General features: G+C 44.4%; 1 protein-coding gene across 1 annotated transcript in view; it reads right to left on the reverse strand.

Moving 5' to 3' along the window:
- Nucleotides 1-754: 754 nt before the first annotated feature.
- Nucleotides 755-20,487, reverse strand: part of LOC138677345 (transcription factor HES-7-like) — a 29,411-nt gene continuing 9,678 nt past the window's right edge. Inside the window, exons 2-3 of the mRNA XM_069767400.1 lie at nt 5,985-6,072; nt 755-1,480 (exon numbers count right to left, since the gene is read on the reverse strand). Coding sequence (XP_069623501.1) covers nt 1,089-1,480; nt 5,985-6,054 — 462 coding nt within the window. The 5' untranslated portion in view covers nt 6,055-6,072 and the 3' untranslated portion in view covers nt 755-1,088. The remainder of the gene's footprint in view (nt 1,481-5,984; nt 6,073-20,487) is intronic.

Here is a 20,487-nt window from a genome sequence, read left to right on the forward strand (position 1 = left end):
TAGCTTTCTATGGGCAGGTGCAAAAAGGTTAGGCATGGGTCCTGCTCTGCCTCTCCCCCATCTATAGATGCCTGCTGGCACACAGAGGTGGCATAGTAGAGATAGGACCATCCTGATCGGGTACACCTTGACGTGGTGGGTTGGCTTTTAGACTTTTTTGATTAAAATAGTGTCACATATCCTGTTATTTACATGTGGTATTACTATTTAGTTACTACAGTGTATTTGCCATTTGTTTTTGTCCTAGGCTTTGTCTGTTAATAGCCACAGTGTAAATGTGCACCTACACAAAAAAATTGTTTGGTTTTGCTAAAGCAGTTTATGTAAAAAAAAAAAACCTCAAAAGACAAGGGAGCACTCCTTCTGACAGGTGAAAGACGGGTTCAATCTCCGATGAGAGAAGGCTTCTTTACCGCAGGCAGTAATAACCTGTGGAGTAGTCCTCCACCCCAGGAGCACAGCCCTTTGTGGTGGCGGCAAGGATCATGTATTGTTGTTGTACACAACCTTTCTTTTATCTTTTTCTCACCCAACAGTTAAATTTGATGGATATTTGTCTCTTTTTTTTCCCCAGTGTATAAACGATGTAGCTAGAAGATCATTCCACAATCACGCATGGTTAGGGTCAATCAACCAGGCTTTTCTCATGATGCCCAGTATATATCAAAAGCAGCTGGTCACTCTCGACCGTACATCTCTTAGATTGTCTCTAACACTTGAGAAGAATGGCGCAAAATATTAAAATTCCACCAAAAACGTTTAAAAACTTTATTCAATAGTAAAAAAAAAACAAACAAACAAACCGCAGAGGTGCTGTACAACAGCAAGTGGGCTATAGATTGGCAAATCAGGGCGTGAATACATATGCACAACATATAGAAGAATCTCATACAGATACTGTATATAAGCAGCTATACATACATATCTTTCAAAGGTCTCTCCAAAACAATAAAAAAAAAAAATGTATCCAACCTCCAGGAGGGCAGCATCTTACGAGACTGCTCCACTAACGTATATGTCAGTAGTACTGTATATGTACATTAAATATGGGAATATTAGGTAGGAGAAATGGAGAGGCCTCCTCCGTCCTACGGCCAAGGTCTCCAGACAAAGGTGCTATTAGGATTAGGGTCATTCTGAAACCCTCCAGAACTTGCTGGGCTTGAAGACACCCAACTTGGTGGACTGCAATTCTCCGAGCCATTCACGGACGGGGAGTACGGGCTTGCAGAGCCACCGGTAGAGTTTGGAGAGACATTTCCCTCAGAAGATAAGTCATCCTCTCGTCGTCTCGCTTGACTACATAGGTTTAATTGTTTTGGGAATCTTAACCGGTGTTGGAGATGGGTCTGCAGCTCGTCTAAAATGCGGGCTTTAGCCGCTGGGCTGATATCTTGAATGAAGTCTTCGGTGCGATCCAGACAGTCTCTAAATCCTGAGAGGTAGAACTTTTCAGCAGGCGACACCCATCGCTGTGGCTCTGGTAGAGTAAAGGAAAGTGTTGATGATAAAGAAAATGGTGATTTGGGCCAAGGTGGACATTTTTTACTTAAAAAGAACCTGACAGCAGGTCAAAAGTGGCCAGTTTCTAATTTATTCTGACTGCTTCCCCTAGTATTTTTTTTTTTTTTTTTTTAAATCCGCTATACGGTCCCAAAGATGCCAATATCACTTCGGCACAGATTTTTATGGTGTTTACCAAGGTGGTGAGGCTCACTGGGTTAATACAGAGCTGCCGAAAGATACATCCCCAGAGAATCCTGCAAGTCACGCAAAGGCTTATTCTCTGGAAGTTCAAGGAGAAAAAAATAAAAAGAGGTCCAGCTTCCAGATCAAATTGCACATAAAGATCAAGATTTTATTGTTAATCCATTAAATAAAAAGATATACAGTACACATTGCAAACATAAAATACAGGGGGAGACCTCCGTGAAACCTACGAGTGTTGAACACCAAAGAACGTCTGACATTTGAAGCGCAGGTTTCATGGAGGTCTCCCCCTTGTTAGGTAGACGCTGGTGCACAGAAAAGGATCCAGTTCGTTGGTTCAAACAAACATGCGGTTTATTAATTATCCATAAACCATTCACTTTAACAAAACAAAACACAGGTTCTTCTGGGTACAACAGAACCAAAACAGAAACTAGAGAGTCCATATATAGTACGGGCTCACCTGTTTAACCATCAGACCTTCACTCGGCCTTTAGCAGAAACTGAGCCAAAAAAGCACACACCACACTAATGTAGTGGACTTCCTTATATATGCCGTACCACACCCCCAGGGTGGGGATATGTGAGCAGCCAGTCCTACCCATCTCTGACTGCTCGTAAACCCGGTCCGACGCCCTAATAGCTCTCTCAGCCCTATACGTTAAGGAGCCCGCTTTTCTGGGCTTACATCACTGAAGCTACCAGCCTCGATGATGCATATCTCGCCTTGAGGATATGTACGGCAGCCATCTTGCACCCTTTTTATTTTTGCAATGTGTATATCTTTTTAATAGATTAATAAAACCACAATGTTATCTGCAATTGGATCTGGAACCCCTTTTTTCCCCCGTTGAACTTGAATCTACAAATGCTGGGAAGGGGTGTACTCTCACGCCTCCTCACTATTCAGAAAAGAAAGGGTGCGTTGGTGTTTTTTCTTATTCTTTGGAACCATATACTGGAATACTTCAGATAGCCGAGGTAATGAAAAAAATAGAGCAAGAACTGGCCACTTTTCACTGAAGGACAGGTCCTCTAAACAGCATTGAGAATAAAGTTCAATTGTGAAGTCCTAGAAGCCATGAGCATATGACCACGTAGCAGTGTAGGAATAGTTGTCTTACTGCAGGAATAAATTGGAAGAAGTCTTCATAGTTGGACTTCAATGTTTTTTCTGATTTTTTTGTCCCCAATTTGGTACTGCGTGTATCCAATACCTTAAAGGTGTTGTCCTCTAGTAGGACAACCATTTTTGAACCAAAAAGGTTTAGCCCCAATAAAATAAAAATTAAGCAAAAAAAAAAAAAAAAAAAAAAAAAAACACTATACTCACCTCCCGTGCCGACATCGTACCAGTAGAGTCGGCACTCGCGGCCCAGAGCTCTGGTGCGGTGGAATGACACGTGGTGCCCGGCACTGGCGTCACTGTCTCCGTATGGATTGAACATGAAGAGGAAGTCAGATCAGCTGCAGCCCTGGCCTCCTTTTCATAATCAATTCGTACAAAGGCGGGGACAGCGAAGCCAGCGCCGGGCACGTGTCATTCCACCAGACCAGAGCTCCAGGACAGCGAGTGATGACACAGGTGGAACGGTGCCAGCACCGGAGGGGAGTATAGGTTTTTTAATTTTATCGGGGCCAAATGTTTAGTTCAGGAAGGGGTTGTCCTACTAGTTGACAACCCCTTTAACAATATGCATCATGACCTTGATGTAGGATTTCTTTGACAGTAATTTGCTAGCATAAACTAAGTCAGTGGGCCACTTCCTATCACCCTCCATGTACAACCAAATTTGTCCTGCTGCCTTTTTAAAGCCAAAGATCGCTTTTAGAAGACCTCAGTACCTTTCATTCTCAGGGTACCACTACCATACCTTTGATGGTTACTCCTGGTAGCCATATGATGAGAAGAACCTGTCCATGTGAACTGGCCACCCAAGGAAAGCCAACCTGTACATTAATACAGATTTAATCAACAGTGCCACCAGCAATTCACACTTGAGGTGGAGACGCTCGTGACAATTGGATAGATTAAAATCACTATATTTTATTTAGAAAAAGGATTTAAAAAACAAACATAAATTAACAGAGTGCCTCAGAATGTGGGGAACGTCTGACGGAAACAACAGTAATGGGCCAGCCATACAAAGCGAGCATAAATAAAGGTCTAACAGTGTGCAAAGAAATTATTTTGTCAATATTCAAATCCACTGGTACCCTAAAATCGTTAGAAAATGCAGAATCAAGATTAGAGATGAGCAAATCTGATTGGGTCAGGGCTTATTCGGCAAGCTATGACACTTACCAAATAATCTGCAGAGTAACCCGGCTTCTTGGATCGCTCCGACTGATCAGCTGTCCGGCGCCGCAGCTGCATGTCTCACTGCCCAACAAACAGGCTCTCCGTGCATGTGTCGTGACTGTCACACAGCCACGACACATGCAGCTGTGGAGCCGAACAGCTGAATGCTGCTGACTGGCATGATCAATTTCTTAGATATCTTTTTGCATCCGTTTCCGGTTTTATACAGTTCAACTACCTTTTCCCGTAGATCCATTGACAATTCTTTTGCTTTCCCCATGACTCACAATCCAGAAACGTCAGTGGCTGGATGAAAGATGCAAGAGTCTGTCTGGATCCCAGAAACTCACTCAGCTTTTATGCACACACACACTGATTACAAGCAAACAGGTCACAGGTGAGGATGTTATCTTTAGTAGCCATTCAAACCCATTTGGGTCAACGTCTGTGCATTTTATCAGGTCAAAATCACCAGGATATGTGAACTTTTGATCAGGGTCATTTGGATGTTTCGGGTTGTCATTATGATTTAAAAAGAAAAAAACACAGTAGTTTGACAATAAATGGCTTCACCCAACCACTAACCATGAGTGGAGAAAAAGTTCTGGTGTTATCATTCATATTCTCTGAAAAAAGGACAAGAAAGCAAAAATTCTGCCAGGGTATGTAAACTTTTGAGCACAACTGTAGCAAAAGTGCTTGTGAATGTGTGCAAAAAAGTCTCTATATTAGAGTGTCCGTACCATATAAGAAATAGTAGACGCAGATCAGCTGTTATGGAAGCGGTGACACAACTGAAGGATATTCGAAACATACGTCGGGGTAGAGGGCTATAGGCCAGCATTTATAGACCTTACAGGTACCTTCCGCCTCCATAACAGCTGATCTCAGTCTACTATTCCTTATATGGTACTGACAATCTACTAGAGAGACTATTTGCACACATTCACAAGCACTTGCTTTATACTTTTGGCAGCATGCAGACACTTTATACTTGAATTGATGTACCGTGTATCACTTACTTTTTTGTGAGATCTTGATTCTGCATCTTCTGTTATAACGATTTTAGGGTACCAGTGGGTTTGAATATTGACAAAAGAATTTCTTTGCACACTCTTAGAACTATATTTATGCTCTCTTTGTATGGCTGTCCCATTACTGTTGTCTTCGTCAGATGTTCCCCACATTATGAGGCACTCTGATAATGTATTTGTATTTATTTTAAATAATGTTTTGAAATAAAATATTGAGATCTTAATCTAATTATCACGTGTGTGAGAGAATTGCTGGTGGTGGCACTGTTGACTAAATGCTGTACTAGTGACATTGGCTATTGTCCCTCTGGACCTATCTTTTATGATATCACATTAATATAGATGCCCAGGTAATTCCCCTTGGTCCTGTAACTGAAACTATGACTTCCTCCAATTGTTTGGCCTTCATAACTTACTAGACTGTGAACCGATTAGTAAGAAGGACTGAGGACTATTTGAACAGTGATCCACAGATTGGCCAAACGCAAGAGAAGCTCATCACAATCCTCCTACACCAAGCTGGTCTTCGGATGGGTTGGACTACTGGTCTTGGTGGACTCATTAAGGTTGTGAAGATGATGCAAAGAAGTCATAGAATCATGTTCCACCAGACAATGACTTGAAAAAAAAATAAAAATAAATAAATGACTCTGGGCACTAATTATTTTGGTCAAGACGTTTCTATTAAATTTTCTTCAACCAAGAGATGCGTTTGGTGCTGACCTGAACCAAGTGCTCCTCTAGAACCAAGAAAAAAAAATTATAATAGATCTAAGAACAAACATTTTCCTGGAGAGCAAAAGACAATTCTTCTGTGGCAATATGCCTAAGTGATGAGGTCTAAGTTCCTACAAGAAAATGAAAAGGAAGGGACCCTGACCACCTAGATGTCTCACATGCACATTAATAAAACAGGACATGATTGGAATTACTTATACCGTGCGTTTTCATACGCGTCACGTTCTGGACATAAATCACAGTGAGCTCCAAGATGTCGGCCTTCTCCATTTTAGGATTCCGAAGTTTCTGCGTATGACAAGATAAAAAGATTGAAGGAATACTATGACCATAACACTACTACTACGTGGTCATTTCAGGTGGACCTCCCTTGGTCCATTAGGGATCTGTGGGGAGAAACAGTCCCTAATGATGCTATAAGTTTTGTACACCCCTCATTTATAGGTTTGATTCATGTCAGTGTTTCACAGACACAGTATGTACCATAATACCTGGACCGGCCATGGGTCTTCTGACCAGTTATGGGCAGCTCTGTAATGGTCACGCTCGGGTCAGGAGACCAGCTGCCATTCCATGTATTGTGGTCTGAACGGCATCTAATTCCACCTATATGTGAAGGACACTGAAAATCTACCTTTCTGGCCCAGATGTCACCTCTCTGCTGTCAAAAATCTCAGTAGGTCTTATGAACCAAATCCTTCCTTTTCTCACGGCGCTTCCTAAAACTCAATATAAACATAACCGACCTCAATCTTTCCTCAGTCAACCCTACATACCAAACCTATAACCATAAATGCCATCACACTTTCCCCTGTATCACAAGTCTGATGCCTTGATGTAGCTCAACTTTGTTCTGTCCTTCAAACTACACATCTAAGCCCTTTCCACCTCCAACTCAAAAAATATATTTCATGTACCCTGAATCAACTGAAAAATTACTACATGCCCTCATCTCCACCTAAGGGGCGTAACTATCACGGTCGGACGAGATCTGACTGACTGGGCTCATAACTCAGTGGTAATTTCGACCGGAAGTACATCCTCAGACATCCCTCAAGCTGACAACCACTGCGGAGCAGAGAGCCCCTGGCTCCTTGTGCCACACTTACTCTACCCATCAAAGGCCCACAGATGCAGAGCAGGCCAGCTTAAGTACATCAGGCAAAGTACATCAAGGCAAGGCCTGCCATTAGAAGCAGACACGAAAAAGTAAAAAATAAATGTCCCCAGTCCTGGGACGAAGCTCTTGAAAGTGATCAGATTTTGAGGCGATCACAAAACCATCAAAAGCTTTGTTGCAAATAATAAACAGGGCACAAATACCACAAAAACCAGTGATGGAAAAGCTGCAGAAAAAACGAAAGGCATGAGAAGAATCAAATGTAAAGTGACCAAAAGCCATTATTCTACAGTGCTGCCATATTCCCAAACTGGAGTGTCCAGAAGTACAAGGTGCTCAGAGACACGGCCGAGGTGAGGAGGATGAGCCCGACCAAAGTGGAAACGTCAAGACTGGGCTAAAAATCAGACTGTTCTCAGGTTTTATGGACCGATGAAATGAGCGACTCTTGACAGACCAGATGGATGGGCCATGTCTGGATCAATATTGACCAGAGACCTCCACTTACCATCAGACACCAGTAAGGTGGAGGTGAGGTACTGGGATTATTAAGGATGAGCTAGTTGGACCTTTTTGGGTTGAAGATGGAGTTAAAAAAAAGCACAACTAACTCCCAAACCTCCTGCCAGTGTTTAGAAGACACCTTCTTCCAGCAGTGGTACAGGACAATTCTGCATCTCAGCATTGAAGACTCCACTGCTCGGTGCCAGTAAAGGCCGTAAGGATGAAGACTAAAGACCCGGACCTGTCCTCACCAGACATAAACCCAAGTGAGAACTTGTGGCCCCTTCTTAAAACAGGAGTTTTACAGTGAATCAGAACAGTCACCGCTCTGATCAGTGTCCGGGGCGGTGGTTAGTGCAGCCCAAAAAGTTGAAGAACCTGTCAAACTCCATGGATGGAGCTTAGGACTGTTCATGAAGAGAAGGGCGGCCATATTACTATAGTCAAAAGAAAATAATGAGGGCAACACCAAATAAACTGGGATCTGAGTTAAGCTGAAACAGTACAAAACATACGAGAAAAAAAAAAAAAAGTAGCATGCCAAGAAAAGGGGTCACCAAAAAGTTATGTATTTTTATTAATATATAAAGACAAAAGACTAGAAATATAAGAACAATTAAAAATGCCAATAGGCTAGATATGCAAAACTAGATGTGGCCACAATAGAGAAATCACCCATCCTCATCTGCTTAAGGCCATGTTCACACGTGCAGTATTTTACATCAGTATTTGTAAGTACTGGAGAGGTTTAATAATAAAATGACTCAAAAATACACAATTGCCAAATTGTGCACAGTGTATATTAGGGAAGCCAAGAGGGACGTGACACCTGTATGGCGGCATAATTGGAAAACACTACAACTGTATGTTTGCTGTGATGGGGGCAATGCGGCTGTATGGGGGATACATAGGGGGACATAAGAATTACTACTGTATGGGGGATACACAGGGGAACATCCCTACTGCACAATACTTATGGTTACTGTGGGAGAGAAGCAGGAGCCAAACGATCGAGGGTGCAGCGGCGACTGGGCCCGTGCGGAAGGAAAGCCTGCCGATGCCAGCAAGGATGCTGAAATGTATTCCCGTGCAGAGCCCCCGCACCACGATACAAGCTGCTGGCCAATCAGAGGCAGGCAGCTGACGTTGACGGCACATGGCAGTGACGCCATGCGCTGCCCATCGCTTGTTGGCACCTGCACCGCGGCTACAGAAGACGGCGCAGAACGTTGTGGGAGTGAAGGGAGGTGAGTAGAATCGTTAATTTTTGTATGCGTTAAAGAACAGTGGCAGAAAGGGGGACATACAGTTATGGGCAAAAATGTTGGCACCCATGAAATTGTTCCAGAGGATTAAGTATTTCTCCAAGAAAATTATTGCAATTACACGTTTATTTCCGGAGTATGGAACAACACACAAAAAAAAATTGGACATAATCTTACACAAAACGGCCGGACAAAATAAATGGTCTCGTATAACCATCAACAAGCTCCTTACACCCCTTGTCACGTCTGTGGATACTCACCTGTCCGTCGCCTGCCCTCGGTGCATCTCCGTCTCTCTTTCTGGGGTCGTGGCGCGTCAGCGGTCGCGCTTCTCCCATTGCTAAGCCTCCTGGGAGGTCGTGAAACGCTGGCTTCGTCCCATCATGGCGGCTCCCATCCTCTTTCTTCTCGGCGTCTGCACCGGTAAGACGCCTGGTTATCTATTGTGCTTACGCTAGCATCTGCTGGTGCATCCTTTGGTCCCTGACTCCGTTCTTCTACTAGTCCTAACATTCCCTCGTGTCTTCCTGGTCCCTCAGCTTAGTCCTTCCCGTGGTCTGTCCTGTCTGCCCAGTGCCCCTGCTTTACCTGCTCTGTGGTTCTTCCGTATGTGTCCTGTGTTTAGTCGTGCCTCCTCTTTGTCTCCGCCGATTCTGCTCTGTGTCTTCTCAGTCTCTGTTGTTCTCGTATCAGTCCTATGTTCGCTCATACTTACCTGTTCCGTTTATCCCAGTCTCTTCTTACCCTCTAATCTCTTCTCCGTCTAGGTCAGTATCGGACCACCGCTCCGCCTGATTTCTCTAGTCCTATCAGCCTCCCCTTTACCAAGTACGCGTTGGTTCTCTCTTTATATTTGTTTGCTGTGGTACCTCAGTCTCTTCCCGCTCTTTGTTTACCCATAGCCACCCCTTTGGTTCCAGCAGTTGTGGTTCCATCCCCTTTGGGCCTGTGCCTAACACTCCCTGTATAGGGGGTCGTTCCATCGGGCTCGCTCGCCCTTAGTGGCTCTAGAGCTATAACCCAGAGGGTCCACTTTCGGGTCTTTTCTGCAAGTCTTAACACCCCTCAAGTGGAATTTTGGACCACTCTTTTGTAAACTGCTCCAGGTCTCATATTTGAAGGCGCCTTCTCCCAACAGCAATTTTAAGATCTCTCCACAGGGGTTCAATAAGATTTAGATCTGGACTCATACCTGACAGTTAAGAACTCTCCAGCACTTTGTTTCCATTCATTTCTGGGAGCATCTCGAAGAATGTTTGGGGTCTTTGTCCTGCTGGAAGACACCCACAAAACATCTTTGAACCTCCACCATATTTGACTATAGGTACTGTGTTCTTTTCTTTGTAGGCCTCATTCCGTTTTCGGTAAACAGTAAAATGATATGCTTTACCAAAAAGCTGTATCTTGGTCTCATCTGTCCACAATATGCTTTCCCAGAAGGATTTTAGTTTACTCACGCACATTTTTGGCAAACTGCAGTCTAGCTTTTCAAGTCTGTCAGCAGTGAGTCTCCTGCCATAGGATTTCATAGAAATATGGATGGATAGTTCACACTGACACGGATTCACCTTGAGCCTGCAGGACAGCTTGAATTTCTTTGGAACTTGATTGGGGCTGCTTATCCACCATCTGGACTGTCCTGCGTTGCAACCTTTCATCAATTTTTCTGTCGTCCACGTGCAGGAAGATTAGCTATAGTGCCATGCTTCGCAGAGTTCTTGATTACGTTGTGCACCGTGGACAAAGGAACATCAAGATCTCTGGAGACGGACTTGTAGCTTTGAGATTGTTAATATTTTTTCAACAATTTTGGTTCTCAAGTCTTCAGATAGTTCTTTTCTCTTTCTGTTTTCCATGCTTAGTGTGGCACACACAGACACAATGCAAAGATTAACTCAACTTTTCCCCTTTTTTTATCTGGTTTCAGGCCCACACCTGTTACCTGCCACAGGTGAGTTTGCACGAGCATCACAATTTTATAATCACAATTTTGAAAAGGTGGCAGCAATTTTGTCCAGCCCATTTTTGTAGTTTTGTGTGAAATTATGTCCAATTTGCCTTTTTTATATTGTTCCAATACACACAAAGGAAATAAACGTGTATAACAAAACATGAGTAATTGTAATCATTTCTGTGACAATTTCAGCCATAATTGTATACACCAGGAAGGGGCCCAAGATATGAGACATATACAGTGGGTACAGGAAGTATTCAGACCCCTTTACATTTTTCACTCTGTTTCATTGCAGCTAACTAGTAAATTCAAAAAAGTTTCTCATTAATGTACACTGTGCACTAGGGTTGAGCGACCTTGACTTTTTTAGGGTCGAGCCGGGTTTCGCGAAACCCGACTATCTCAAAAGTCGAGTCGAGTGAAATCGGCCGATTATGGCGTAAAGTCGAGGATCGATCGAAACACGAAACCCAATGCAAAGGCAACGGGATTTTTTCTTTCTTCTCTCTCTCTCTCTCCCCCTCTCCCCTCCGTCCGTCCCTGAACTGAAAAGCTGGTGTTACACAGTGCAAATCGCTACAGCGCACAAGCGACAACATGGCGATAGGCGTCCACGCCCCTAAGACCTATGTCATCACTCTGCCCACGCCCCATCATTGGCTGAAAAAAATGGCGCCAAGCGCGTCATACGAAACGCGACTTTGGCGCGAAAGTCGCGTACCGCATGGCCGACCCCACACAGGGATCGGGTCGGGTTTCATGAAACCCGACTTTGCCAAAAGTCGGCGACTTTTGAAAATGAACGATCCGTTTCGCTCAACCCTACTGTGCACCCCATCTTGACTGAAAAAAAAGCAGAAAAGTAGAAACACTTGCAAATTTATTAAAAAAGAAAACCTGAAATATCCCATGGTCATAAGTATTCAGACCCTTTGCTCAGTATTGAGTAGAAGCACCTTTTGAGCTAATACAGCCATGAGTCTTCTTGGAAATGATACAACAAGTTTCTCACACCTGGATTTGGGGATCCTCGGCCATTCTTCCTTGCAGATCTTCTCCAGTTCCATCAGGTTGGATGGTGAACGTTGGTGGACGCCATTTTCAGGTGGAGATGCTCAACTGGGTTTAGGTCAGGGCTCTGGCTGGGCCAGTCAAGAATGGTCATAGAGTTGTTCTGAAGCCACTCCTTTGTTATTTTAGCTGTGTGCTTAGGGTCATTGTCTTGTTGGAACTTTCGACCACATTTGAGGTCCAGAGCACTCTGGGAGAGGTTTTCATCCAGGATATGTCTGTACTTGGCCGCATTCATGTTTCCTTCAATGACAACCAGTCGTCCTGTCCCTGCAGCTGAAAAACACCCCCATAGAATGATGCTGCCACCACCATGCTTCACTGTTAGGATTGTACAGGAAAGGTGATGAGCAGTGCCTGGTTTTCTCCACACATACCGCTTAGAATTATCACCAATAAGGTCTATCTTGCTCTCATCAGACCAGAGAATTATATTTCTCATAGTCTGGGAGTCCTTCATGTGTTTTTTAGCAAACTCTATGCGGCTTTCATATGTCTTGCACTGAGAAGAGGCTTCCGTCGGGCCACTCTGCCATAAAGGCCCGACTAGTGGAGGGCTGCAGTGATAGATGACTTTGTAGAACTTTCTCCCATCTCCCTACTGCATCTCTGGAGCTCAGCCACAGTGATCTTGTGGTTCTTCTTTACCTCTCTCACCAAGTCTCTTCTCCCACGATTGCTCAGTTTGGCTGGACGGCCAGGTCTAGGAAGACTTCTGGTGGTCCCAAACTTCTTCCATTTAAGGATTATGGAGGCCACTGTGCTCTTAGGAACCTTGAGTACTGCAGAAATTCTGTTGTAACCTTGGCCAGATCTGTGCCTTGCCACAATTCTGTCTCTGAGCTCCTTGGCCAGTTCCTTTGACCTCATGATTCTCATTTGGTCTGACATGCACTGTGAGCTGTGAGGTCTTATATAGACAGGTGTGCGCCAGCTGGACTCCAATGAAGGAGTAGAACCATTTCAAGGAGGATCACAAGGAAATGGAGAGCATGTGACTTAAATATGAGTGTGAGCAAAGGGTCTGAATACTTATGACCATGTGATATTTCATTTTTTTTTTTTATAATTAAATTTGCAAAAATTTCTACATTTCTGTTTTTTTCAGTCAAGAAGAGGTGCGGAGTGTACATTAATGAGAAAGAAATTAACTTTATTGAATTTACTAAATGGCTGCAATAAAACAAAGAGTGAAAAATTTAAAGGAGTCTGAATACTTTCTGTAACCACTGTCCCCCAGGATGGGGTCCAGGATAAGAGACATACATACCTGTAAGGGGCAGAGGATGGGGGATATTACTACATAATGGGGAGGGCGGCAACATGCAAGTCCTTATAGGTTCTAGAACGCTACAATGGACCATATGTGACCAACATACGGGGGACAGGGGAAAGCCCAGGTCCAAATTTTTCACAGGGGCTCATCGGACTCTAGTTACGTCACTGTACAGAAGGGAGGTACAGTAACTGCAGAACTGTGGGGAGAGTGCTCTAGAAGCGATCGGCCGTAGAGGTCTGTGCGTTACACTTTACACAGATGAGTCCTGGATGGAAGAAGTTGCATTGGTCTGTGCTGAATGAAGAAGAAAAGAGAAAATGAATTAATTCAATTGGATGCGTTCCTGTGGACTATCCGGAGCTACCTGTACTGTGTATACAGAGGTCTTCCACCATACGGTCCTTATATTGGGGTAATATTTATGTTTTGATTTTTTTTATATTAATTATTAAAGTATAATTATTCAGTCACTATCTGGTTGGAATATACAGTGGATATTAAAAAAATTAAAAGTCGACACCCCTGTTAAAATTCTTTTTTTTTCCATCAAAAAGAGGATATCAAGAAGAATCATCTCGGAACCTTTTTCCACTTTTAATGCCGCCGATAATCTGTATAAATCCACTAAGAAACACTGAATCAGTTTGCGGGTACAAATAAAACTAAAATAATGTGGTTGCATAAGTGTGAACACCCTCTTATTATTGGGGGATGTGGTTGTGTCCAGAATTAGCCAATCACATTTACTGTCATGTTACATAGTCGTCAGTGCATGGTCCCATCATTTACCGGGATTCTGATTAACCGCATAGAAAGTCTCGCTGTTCTAGGAGGATTTTCCGGACATTTCTTTGCTGCATTTTACAGTAAAAGCCGTAAACAGCTGACAACACAGCAAAGGGATCCCGTGGTGGAAAGTTATTAGTCGGGAGAAGAGTACAGAAACTTTTGCAAATGCATAAGGCTTACCACAGAGCACTGTAAAGAAGTCGCCAAGAAGTGGCTGAAATTTGGCACAACAGTGACATTACCTAGAACTGAACGCCCCTCAAAAATTGATGAAAAAGGCAAGGCGAAAATTAGTCTGGGAAGCTGCAGGGATTTCTGGCAAGTACTGGCTATGTACTACATGTGACAACAATTTCCCATATGCTTCCCATCTTTGGTCTGTTGGGTAGAGCAGCAAGATGGGAGCCTTTAGTTACAAGCAAAAACATGCAAGACCGGCTAGGATTTACCAAAACCTAAATCAAGTCTGCCAATAGAATGAGAGGAAACATGTTACACGTGAGGAGACCAAGGTGGACCTTTTTGGCCATAATTACAAAAGGTGAAAATCCAATGCTGAGTATTACCAAAAAAATACCATACCCACAGTGAAGAATGGTGGAGGCAGAATTGTGATTTAGGGCTGTTTTTCATCAGTGGGTGACCTGAAGAGGGCACTACAGACAGGAGATGCCAATGCAATCTGACAGATGTGGGAGGGCGAGCAGACAAAGATCGCCAATTCTAGATGTGCCACGTGATAGACTTCCACTCAAAAGGACTGAATATTGTCAAAAATTTCACAGGGAACTTCAATAAAGCATTAGTGAATGGAGGTGTAGATTTATGCAACCACATTGTTTTCGTTCTTTATTTTTTTTTTTCCCAGCGAAAAAGTTCTAAAATGCTTCTTCTTAGTAGCATTTTATTACATGACAAAAATATGTCATTCCAACAGGGGTGTATAGACTTTTTATATCCACTGTATGGTCATTGTGAGGCGGTATTTATCTATTGCATGTGGACACCAGGGGTAGAATTGTAGACCTGCACAAGGCTGGGATGAACTACAGGACAATAGGCAAGCAGCTTGGTGAGAAGGCAACAACTGTTAGCACCATTATTAGAAAATGGAAGAAACACGACATGACCACCAATCTTGATCAGTCTGAGGCTCCATGCAAGATCTCGCTTCGTGGGGTAAGGACGATTCTGAGAAAGGTCAGGAATCAGTCCAGAACTACACCGGAGGATCAGGTCAATGACCTGAAGAAAGCTGGGACCACAATCTCAAGCATTACCGTTAGTAACACACTACACATGGGTTACATTCCCAAAAGGTTCTCCTGCTCAAGCCAGCACATGTCCAGGCCCGTTTGAAGTTTGCCAATGGCCACCTAGATGATCCAGAGAGGAGGCATGGGAGAAGGTCATGAGTCAGATGAGACCAAAATAGAACTTTTTAGTATCAGTAACCGTGTTTGAAGGAAGAAGAAAAAAAGAAGAAGTACAACCCCATAAATTCAAAGCCATGAGTCTGACCAGACATGTCTGACCATCTCTGAAATTCCATCTTTAAAATTACAGATTTTTAATTACTATGAATTAGACTAGAATTGGACTGGAATTGACTGGAAGGTAAAGGAATAGAAAACTACTATAATGTTTCGGTTTCTCTTAACATTGACCCCCATACTACTTGATTTCTTCCTATTTCCTGTAATCCCTCCACCCAGTAAGGAACTAGTCATTTCTTCCTCCATCCTCCCCAGTCATCTCACCTCCTCCACAGAACTATTCCTCCACATACAATAATTTCTCGCCAGGCACACACGGCCACATCATGACCTATCCAGCTCACACCTTCTAACGCTCTGTCTGCTGCTCCTCATTGCTGGCGACATATCCCCAAATCCTGGCCCTCCTCATCACATCCCCACACTCATTTCTAATCCCCTGCCACGATCCTCTACACGTCCTCGCAACCACAGTAACCTCATACCCATTCATCCAGCCCCCACTCCTCCGGTCACCCTACCTGGAGCACTATGGAACGCACGCTCTGTCTGCAATATACTGTCATTTATCCATGACCTTTTCATCACCAACAAACTCTCCTTCCTCGGCATCACTGAAACCTGGCTCACCCCCTCTGACTCAGCCTCTCTTTCCTATGGTGGATTCCACCTCTCTCACACCCCTCGCCCCAGCAACAAACGTGGTGGAGGAGTTGGCTTACTCCTGTCCGATACCTGCTCCTTTTCCCCAATTCCACTACCACCCTCCGCTACTCTTCCCTCGTTTGAGGTGCACTCCGTCCGCATCTACTCCCTCTCCAATCTACAGCTGGCTGTCATCTACTGCCGCCCAGAACTAGCCATCTCCACCTTTCTTGACCACTTCACCACGTAGCTACTTCATTTCCTCTCAGCCGACATCCCCCACTATCATCATGGGTGACTTCAATATCCCCATTGACACTTCCACCTCAGCCGCCTCTAAACTTTTATCGCTGACTGCCTCCTTTGGTCTCACTCAATGGTCATCTGCAGCCAACCATAAAGAGGGCCACACATTGGACCTCATCTTCACCCGCCTCTGTTCCCTTACTAACTCACCCCTCCCCCTGTCTGACCACAACCTACTGACATTTTCTTCTCTCTCCCCTCCTAGCGTGCAACCTCCACTCCACAAACTCACTTAACCTCGCAGAAATCTCAAGCACCTCAATCTACACTCACTCTGAGTCCCTTCTCCCTCTTACAGACATAGCATCCTTCCATGACACAGATGGTGCTGATACTTTTTATAACACCACAATAACAGCAACACTCAATTTGGCTGCCCGCTCATGCACAGCAAAACTCGTAGAATCAATAGGCAGCCCTGGCTAACCAGCCTGACCAAAGAACTGAGACGGGCTTCCAGGATCGCTGAACGGCGATGGAAGAGATCTCATTCTGCTGAGCACTTCACTGCATACAAGCAGTCACTCGCCAGCTTCAAGTCCGCGCTCACTGCCGCAAAACAAACTTACTTCTCATCTCTCATATCCTCCACGACTCACAACCCTAAACAGCTCTTCAACACTTTCAATTCTCTACTCCGTCCCCCAGCATCTCCTCCCTCCCCTCTCATTTCTGCTGAAGAATTTGCCTCTTTCTTTAAGCAGAAGATAGATAACATCAGGCAAAGCTTTGGACCGCAGCACCCCAATGCCTCTCCTCTTGACTTCAGTCATGTTCCAAATCCAGCTTCTCCACCATGACAGACGATCAGCTCTCCATCCTTCTATCAAGATCACACCTCACCACTTGCACTCTTGACCAGCTCACGTCCCACCTCATCCCTAACCTCGCAAAAGTCTTCATCCCAACCCTAACACAACTCTTCAACCTCTCACTTACAAACGGTGTCTTCCCCTCATCCTTCAAACACGCATCAATCACACCTATCCTCAAAAAACCCTCCCTCGACCCATCCTCTGTGTCCAGCTATCGCCAGATATCCCTTTTCCCTTATGCCTCAAAACTACTGGAACAGCATGTCCATCTTGAACTGTCCTCCCACCTCTCCTCCTGCTCCCTCTTTGACCGGTTACAATCTGGCTTCCGAACACATCACTCAACTGAAACTGCCCTAACTAAAGTGACCAATGACCCACTAACCGCCAAGAGCAAGTGACACTACTCTGTCCTCCTCCTCCTGGACCTGTCTTCTGCCTTCGACACTGAGGACCACTCCCTCCTGTTACAGCTTCTCTCATCTCTTGGCATCACAGACTTGGCCCTATCCTGGATCTCATCATATCTAACAGACCGGACATTCAGTGTCTCCCTCTCCCACACCACCTCCTCATCTCGCCCACTGTCTGTCGGTGTTCCCCAAGGCTCAGTTCTAGGACCCCTACTCTTCTCCATCTACAGATTCGGCCTGGGACAACTCATAGAATCCCACAGTTTACAATATCATCTCTACGCTGATGACACGCAGATCTACCTATCTGGACCCGACCTCACTTCCTTACTGGCCAAAATCCCACAATGTCTATCTGCTATTTCATCCTTCTTTTCTGCTCGTTTTCCAAAACTGCACATGGACAAAACAGAATTCATCATCTTTCCCCCACCTAACTCTACCCCTCCACCCGACCTATCCATCAATGTCAATGGCTGCTCAGTTTCCCCGGTCCCGCACGCTCGGTGCCTCGGGGTGATCCTTGACTCTACCCTCTCTTTCAAGCCACATATCCAAGCCCTTGCCTCCTCTTGCCGATTCCAAATCAAAAACATTTCCCGGATCCGTACATTCCTTGACCATGAAACCACAAAAACACTAGTACATGCCCTTATCTCCCGCCTCGCCTACTGCAACCTCCTACTCTATGGCCTCCCCTCTAGCACTCTGGCACCACTCCAATCCATCCTAAACTCTGCTGCCCGACTAATCCACCTGTCTCCCCGTTACTCCCCAGCCTCTCCTCTCTGCCAGGCCCTTCACTGGCTTCCTATTGCCCAGAGGCTACAGTTCAAAACACTAACAATGACATACAAAGCCATTCATAATCGGACTCCTCCATACATCTGTGACATGGCCTCCCGTTACCTACCTACACGCAACCTTCGATCATCTCATGATCTCATTCTCTACTCCTCTCTCATCTCTTCCTCCCACAACCGCATCCAAGACTTCTCCCGTGCTTCCCCTATACTCTGGAACTCTCTACCCCAACACATCAGACTCTCACCTACCACGGAAACCTTCAAAAGGAACCTGAAGACCCACTTCTTCCGACAAGCCTACAGCCTGCAGTGATCCCCAGTCTACTGAACCGCCACATGACCAGCTCTACCCTCACCTAGTGTATCCTCACCCATCTTCTGTAGATTGTGAGCCCTCGCGGGCAGGGTCCTCTCTCCTCCTGTACTTGTGTGTGCCTTGTTTTACTCATGTATATTGTACTTGTCTATATTTGCCCCACTCACTTGTAAAGCGCCATGGAATAAATGGCGCTATAAAAATGAATAATATTATTATTATTATCAACAACAACAACGTCCCAACCATGAAGCATGGTGGGGGAAACATCATACTTTGGGAGTGCTTTTCTGCAAAGGGGACAGGACGACTGCACCGTATTGAAAGGAGGATGGATGGGGTCATGTATCACAAGATTTTGGCCAACAACCTCCTTCCCTCAGTAAGAGCATTGAAGATGGTCGTGGCTGGGTCTCCCAGCATGACAATGACAAACACAAGAAGCATTTCAAGGTCCTGGAGTGTCCTAGCCAGTCTCCAGACCTGAACCCAATAGAAAATCTTTGGAGGGAGCTGAAACTCAATGTTGCCCAGTGACAGCCTCAAAACCTGAAGGATCTGGAGAAGATCTGTATGGAGGAAGGGGCCAAAATCCCTGCTGCAGTCTGTGTAAACTTGGCCAAACATCTGACCTCTGTAGTTGAAAACAAAGGTTTCTGCACCAAATATTAACTTCTGTTTTTTCTATTGTATCAAATACTTATTTCATGCAATAAAATGCAAATTAATTATGTAAAAATCCTACAATGGGATTTTCTGGTTTTTATCTTCAGATTCTGTCTCTCACGGTGGAAGTGTGCCTATGATAAAAATTACAGCCCTCTCCATTCGTATCGCACCTTAATAGTCTACGATGGTGAAGTGAAAAAAATATAGGCTTAAATTAAAGGGAACCTGTCGGGCCCCCGTGCCCCCAGCAGTTGTGTGTGCATAGTTAGACACCCTGCATTACATACATACAGACATCTTTAGAAAAAGTATTTGTAAAGTCAGTTTATGACATGTACATGAAGCCTTTGGCTAGTCGAGGGGAAGCTAGTGTCCCAGACTAGTCAGCCCACATAGCATTTTATCGCACCCCTGTGTGTGTGATAACGCGACTTACAAGCGCCGGCGTCCTCACTAGGGCTATACAAACCTCGCGCATGCGCTTCTTTACCTCAGGATCGAAATCAGCAAAGGGTTGAAAGCCAACCAACCTCTTGAAAAAAAAAAAAGGCGGGTACTCACAGATTCAAAGATATATAGCAAAAAAAGGGGACCTAAAACATAACATTTAATATACCTATTAAAATGACATGACAACATACATAGACAAACATGTGCATTACCAACAGTTGGTCAAACAATAACCTAATAGTTAAAAGAAATCAAAATGACGGTACTCAAAGCAGAATTATTCTCTCTGATTGAAAAACTGCTTATTCAGCTAACAGGTCTTATCCAAACTCAGCAAAAAAAGCTGAAAAAGTATCAATGCTGCTGTCTGTACCAATATGCTCAAATATGTGAAACAAAGCAGTACCACTGATGATCACGCATAGTGTGCTTGCAAAAGTAAAAATAAGGGGTGCATAATATGATGGAACAATCTCACCGGTTCATGAAGATGCCACAATAGGGATGCACCCTGCAGAGTTCCCAAACACAGACTGAAGTATCTATCCATACGATCACAACAAGCCGTACATTCCATAGAGGTGGCCTTTATGAAAGAGTGGGCAGAAAAAAATAGTCTTTAATTATATACAAAAATTGTAAGGCTCATTTGGAGTTTGCCAAAAGACAAGTGAGAGACTCCCCAAATGTATGGAAGGAGGTGCTGTGGTCAGACGAGACCAAAATTTAACTTTTTGGCCACTGATGTAAGCACCATGTCTTGCCACAAACCAACATAGCGCATCGCCCAAAGAACACCACCCCC

This window comes from Ranitomeya imitator, chromosome 4 (assembly GCF_032444005.1).
Source record: "Ranitomeya imitator isolate aRanImi1 chromosome 4, aRanImi1.pri, whole genome shotgun sequence".
NCBI classification, from domain to species: domain Eukaryota; kingdom Metazoa; phylum Chordata; class Amphibia; order Anura; family Dendrobatidae; genus Ranitomeya; species Ranitomeya imitator.